The sequence below is a fragment of the Rhyacophila brunnea genome, unplaced genomic scaffold, assembly GCF_057557595.1.
Source record: "Rhyacophila brunnea isolate RB1 unplaced genomic scaffold, BYU_Rbru_1.0 scaffold_18, whole genome shotgun sequence".
Lineage (NCBI taxonomy): Eukaryota > Metazoa > Arthropoda > Insecta > Trichoptera > Rhyacophilidae > Rhyacophila > Rhyacophila brunnea.
The window spans coordinates 35,754,429-35,760,744 of NW_028232837.1; the positions used below are offsets into that span (position 1 = coordinate 35,754,429).

General features: G+C 32.3%; 1 protein-coding gene across 1 annotated transcript; it reads right to left on the reverse strand.

The window, feature by feature from the left end:
• Positions 1-451: 451 nt before the first annotated feature.
• Positions 452-3,840, reverse strand: LOC147073474 (uncharacterized). Its single transcript, XM_085945353.1, has 2 exons — positions 3,103-3,840; positions 452-1,922 (listed from the first exon to the last, which is right to left on the reverse strand). The coding sequence occupies exons 1-2, from the start codon at positions 3,776-3,778 to the stop codon at positions 790-792; spliced, it is 1,809 nt and encodes a 602-aa protein (XP_085801479.1). The 5' UTR covers positions 3,779-3,840; the 3' UTR covers positions 452-789.
• Between the last annotated feature and the right edge of the window lie 2,476 nt (positions 3,841-6,316).

Sequence of the window (6,316 nt, forward strand, 5' to 3'; positions counted from 1 at the left end):
CTTAGACTCAAATTAAGAAGGTTCCAACCAACATTAACTAATTTGAAACTAAAGTACTTTCCACTTGCCATTGCAGGTTAATCAAGCAACGCCAAGTTTCGATATGATGTTGAATGAATTAAAATATATGATATTATACTGATGTATTTAGGGCATATTATATTGTTTCACTATAAGTACCTATAGGTAAATCAGTATTCAGTGGCACCATGGGGACGATAAAACGGCTTGCAGTTGTAGTGGTATTGTTTACTAGCAATGCAACAGGCATTGTACCATATCGACTATGGTGCCATTGTACACATACTAAATTATTGGAATATGGGTTCAAATGAGACAGTTCTTGCGTATGTATATCGTTAGCGGAAATGATGGTCATAAGACATTAACCCATTGGAGACAGATAGAAAAGGAGAAAAAAGTGGACAGCCAGATTATTTTTTTTAGTAAATTTAATAAGAGTTTACTAAAACTGTTACAATATGATTAATTTTAATATTTTTTCAAAACTTGTGTATTATATTGAAACACTTTAATTTAAACTCATCCTTTTAAAAATATAGGTAAATTTGTAGGGTTTTAAGAAATATCTAAAAGTAAAAAATAAAGCAACAATTTGAAGCCAATTGTCCATAATCACTTGGTCAACAGCGGCGTCAACTTGGCGCCGTTTGTCTACAATGGGTAAATGAAAAGTTGTTATTCATTGAAAAAGAATCAGAAAAAAGTTGACAAAAATCAGTTGGAACTTTGTTGCTTTGAGCTATCTTAATTCTTTTGCAATACGCGTTACCCATCACTGTCCTCGTAAATCTTGTACGAGCCGAAAGGTTTGTTGTTATGGATGTTATTCGAAGCGAGGTAGCTATACAGGTTTCGATAGTGATGGCCAAATCGATTGCCATTTGGCAAGTATTTGCCGTAGTGCGATAAAAACAGTGCAACATACGGGTCAGGCGGTGAGTGGTTCAACGAGTTATAGCCTCGTTGAAAAATCCCCAAATCATCTTCAGAGCTTTTGACCTGTCCACTTGGATTTCGAAAATATTGAGCAATTCTCTTTTGCTTTATACTTGTACTTCCGGCAGTATCATTTAAATCAACAGGACCATTGCCATAGATATTCTGTTTAATATTACTATAATATCCTTTACCAAAATTACTTTCTGTAGTAGTTCTTGCTTGCTCCGGTAATACGTCATCTTTGGAAGTTTTATCAATAATTATTGACCGTTTTTCATTGTCTTTTATTGGGTATTTTAGTTTATAAAATATTTTATTAATTTTATTCTGATCTTCAAATTTCAGTTTTGAATCTATTTCTATTTCGTCAAGCTTATTTATTTGTTGTTCTGCTGTATTATAATATTCATAATCATTAACTATTGGTATATTGTCACTTTTTTCAATTATTCTTCTTCCATTTGGTTCATTTGATCTTTGTTTCAAATAATTTTCATTTGTATGTTTGATAATATCTCTCTGTACTACATTATTATAATAATTTTTATCTGGTTTTAAATCTTCATGATTTTCATTTATAATTTTTATATTCAAGTAATTCGATTTAGTAGCGGATGTATTAGAAGAACTGTTATTAAATTCATGGTTTTCAAATCCGGTTGTTGACTTTCTGGCTTTCACTTGTAGTGCGGCATCGTTTATTGTTGTATCAGGGTCCCCTCGTTTCCTGCTTACTTCCTGTGATCTCTGCTTCCTCCTTTCCCCTCGGTCATAATCGAGAGTTCCGCTACTGTGTCTGCTTGAATTTGAATCTCGAATTGGGGGCCCGGCGTATCCTGTTTCCGCGTGGGGAGCAGAGTTGTGGCCAATCAAAGGCGCGGACTGCAGACCGGATATGCTTGGATTTGATACTGAACCTGAATCCTGGCGTACAGATGATCTGATTGGGTTATACTTGTCTGAAATAACAGTATTCATTGGTTTTTAAATTTATTTATTAGGTAATTATGTTTTTTCTTCAAAGTATGTTTTCTTCTTTATGGAATATAATAAGGTTGGTGGCTTTGTTAGTATAGTTAATACTGATCAATAAAATAAATAATCTATTATTTATACAATCAGATAGCACGTCATGTATTGTTATTTACTCTATTTACAATAAAAAAAATTACGACATGTGTTACGTGACATGGCCGCGCGGATAACATGTCCTACAATGTAATCGGTCCGGGGAAAACACGTTGTTTTTTCAATATAAGTATTATGTTGAACCCAGAGTAGGTATAGGTTAAGAAAGTGACTAGAACCCATTTCTCGTAAAAATCAAATTCTGTTAATACAACCTCCACTCCGTGGAGGCCAGTGGCGAAGGGTGGAGGTAGGCTGTTAAGATCCACAAAATATATCTATGAAATATCAAAAGTTATGCAAATAAATCATAGAATAACTTTAGATATTTTGTAGATAGAATAATATTTTTATCTATCATGACTTGGTTTGGGCAGGACTTTTGAATTTAAAAAAAATTAAACCAACAATATGTCTAATTTTTAATCCAACGAAAACAAAACAAATAAGTATGAATCAAATAAGTGTGCACAATTTTGTCATATCGCCCATAGTATACCAAAACTATTATGGTTTGCTTTACCCAGGGATTAATTATTGATTTTGAAAATTAGCCAACAACACCTGTAAATTATAGTCTTAGTTCAATAACAAAGTTTAATGTGCACTATTTATGGCGGATTTTAACAGCCTACCTCCACCTTTCGCTACTGGTGGAGGCCCATATGATTTTCTTATGATCGGACATGGCTTAAAATAAAATAGTAATGCTCGACCCTTTGAAAATATAATTTTTAAATCGTTCCAGTAGGTATCTACATAACAATAACTAGGTATGTACATTATATAAAATTATTATCTTATTTTTTGCATCGAATGTTGCATTTTTTTGGTCATCTTGAATCATTGTCGATCGGTGAAGGGTTCACATTCTGCGAATGTTTCAAATTCGCAAATAGATGACGTTCATATTATTGAAAAACAGAGTGGCAATAGCGTTTTTTCGCGCTGTTAATAATATTATCATTTCAAAAATAACTTTATTGAATATTTTTTTCAAACATAACTCACCTGTATAATTTCCATAGGCATTTCGCTTATCGTTCAAAGATGTCAATACGTCAAATTTCTTCGCATTGAATATCGTAATTTGATCAGATTTGTCATTCGTTTTATTGACAGCTGAGTCTAATATCTTGTTCAATTTACTTTCAAAGTCGTTCAACATTTTTATTACTCTCTCCCCGATCTCTGATTGGGAAATATTTTGTTTCTTCATGGCAATATCAGCACTTGGAAAATCGTTAAATTTATCGGGACTCTGTAAATTTAAATGAGACTTTTTGTCATTTTCTAAAGACTTTTTTAATACCTTAACAGACTTTATTGTTTTTGAATTATTTTCGTTCTGGGTTTCTCCAACGTTAGAAGATATTTTATGCCGTCCATTTAAATTTAATAATCCATTTTGATTTTTACTCGGGAACAATAATGGATATAAATATTTTGAGTGTGACGTCATTTCTTGTACCAATCTTGGCTTCACAGATTCATGTTGAAATGTATTAATTACCGGCTTCCAAAAATTAGTACCAAGAGAAAAAACATTATTTTCAGTTGTGTCTTTTTGGCTGTAACTATTTTTCTCTCCGCCATTATTTGGTGGTGGGGTAAGATATGGGTATATAGACTGGAATCGTATTGGAGAAATAGTATGGTGGGCTTGGTAAACAAGAGGTGGAACCATTAAAGCTCTTGAATTGAATATATTTGCTTCGACCTCCTGGCTTAAGACCACTACGACCGTCAACTGAAATTATAAAAAAAATTGATTAGTGAAAGACATTTAAGAAAATCTTGTCTTTAAGGGGGGACATGCTCAGCGTAGGTCAAAATGGAGCTTATGTTCTATTTTCAAAGCATGATCCAGGACATACCTTAAACGTTGTAGATAATCTATTTATATAATTTTGATGCCTTATAATCCTTTATATTTATCTTAAACATTTGATGATTGCATAAAGTATTTTTATTACATAAAATAGTATTCTTTTAAACCTCTCGCTCTAATGTTTTAGAATATAGTCATATTTCAGTACATAACTGTGCAGTGGTGTTACGATTTTTTACATTTATTATTTTTTAAACGCATTTATAAAACCATTAGTATAATTTATGTCGACATTATTATAGTAAAATATTTACGATAAAAAATTATATTGATAATCTCTGTGATCCCAAATTTGACAAGAATTAGGCATTTTATTATTCAAAAATGAGCAAGATTAAAACATTTGAAGATAATTCTAAAGATACTAATTATAAGCTATGTCTTTGACCATTCAAGTGTTATAAAAATCTTACGAATAATGATTGCTTTATAATAATTATTGACCTAAGAATAAGGTAGTGTTTTTGTGAAATACGCCATTTCTTTTGGCATTCCCCAGTGGTAACAGGAGAAACTCATGCCTGTGGTAAAAATGCTCTATTATATTTATTAGGTATTATGATTCACGTAATTAATACCTACATACAAATATTTTTTTCTTTAATGATAATATGACACACACTGCCTGTAGGTATACAGCGCTCGAAATGAAAAAGTTTACGATCCGGAGCGCTCGAAAATTTTCTGGCGATATTAACAAGGTTATCAAATTTTATTTGTATATTATAAACATAAGTGTGCTAGATTTTTTGTTATATCTATAGAATATCTAGCTCTGACGGTCAAATTATCTTGTCCGTGAGACGGAGCGATAACTTTACATATTTTATGAACCGGAACAGCGCTCCGGTGCGTTCCGGTCCATTTCGAGCCCTGTCTGTATAATAAACGGCCATTTAACAATAATTATGTTGCCAGGCTTTGTATATATTTGTATTGGTGTTTTACAGTCGACAATGGGAAAAATACGCGTCTCGATATATTTTTATTAAAACATATTTTCATTCATCGCTTGAAATCTCTGTATTTGCTGAATATTTTGTATTCTTCAAAAGTAACCTTTCATTGTGCCTAAACCGTAAAGTGTTCAACCATTGTATGCTTCTAGTGCTCACGTTTGCACGTGAGAGAAATCCAAAAAATACCAATATGGCAAGGTGCATATTATATCATGGACATAACTAAGGGGAGGCTTTCATCCAACACCTACAACTACCTACTTACAATTTTATTTACATATCCAGTACCTATGTATAGCGGCGAAGGATGGAGGTAAGCTGTTAAGATCCGATATAAATAGTCTACAATAAACTTTGTCAGTCATACGTAGGTATTTGTTTTCATTGAACTAAGTCTACAATAAATTTATAGATGGTGTCGGCAAGTTTTTTAAAAAGTAAACTAAACTCTGCCTAACCCAAACCATAATAGTTTTGGTATATTTTGGGCGATACGACAAAATTGTGTAAACGTTTTCATTTATCTTATTTGATTTCGTTTGATTAAGAATACATATTACACATATTTTTGGTTATTTTTTGTTAAATTCATTAAGCCCTGCCTAAACCAAACTATAATAGACAAAATTTATTATTATATCTTTAAAATATTCAAAGTTATAAATGATTTAATTGCATAATTTTAGATATTTTATAGATAGACGAGTATTTTTTGACTATTATCTATTATGGCTTGGTCTTCCAGGGTTTAACTGAATTTTAAAAAGTAACCAACAGCATCTGTAAAGTTCAGTCATATTTCAATGAAAACAAATACGTATGGCTGACAAAGTTTAGTGTCTACTATTTATGGCGGATCTTAGTAGCCTACCACCAATGACATTTAAGGACGAAGCATCTGGAAAAAAAATGACACTCACTTTTTTGTCGGGTCTGCCGAATGGCATAATCTGTTCTAACGCCATTACAATAAAGGTGATATTGCTATAAATTCCCGATGCTTTTTGTTGGGTCTGCCGAATGGTTCGGTTCGAACGGGTTCGCTCAAACGAACATTGATACTAGAAACACTGTTCTAACGCCATTACAATAAAGGTCATATTGCTTTAAATTCCCGATGCATGATATGGCATAATGGATATTGCGTGACGTCTACCTATGCACGTGCGAATGTCGCTATGAGTGAATTTACTTGCTAGCTACTGTACTGAGTGCGTCGTCCATTAATTATATCATTGCCTACCACCAACCTTCGCCACTGCTATGTATTGTTGTAGAATATCTTAAAAAGTATCATTTTTGGATGAAATAAATTAACGTTTTATTATAAAAATTAACGGAATTACATTTAACCATTTTTTTTTTAGATAATATC

Coding starts and splice junctions, on each gene's coding strand:
- LOC147073474 (XM_085945353.1), bottom strand. CDS start 3,778: ATGGTTCCACCTCTTGTTTACCAAGCCCACCATACTATTTCTCCAATA. Junction 1,923..3,102: donor TGCCTATGGAAATTATACAG/GTGAGTTATGTT, acceptor CTGTTATTTCAG/ACAAGTATAACCCAATCAGA.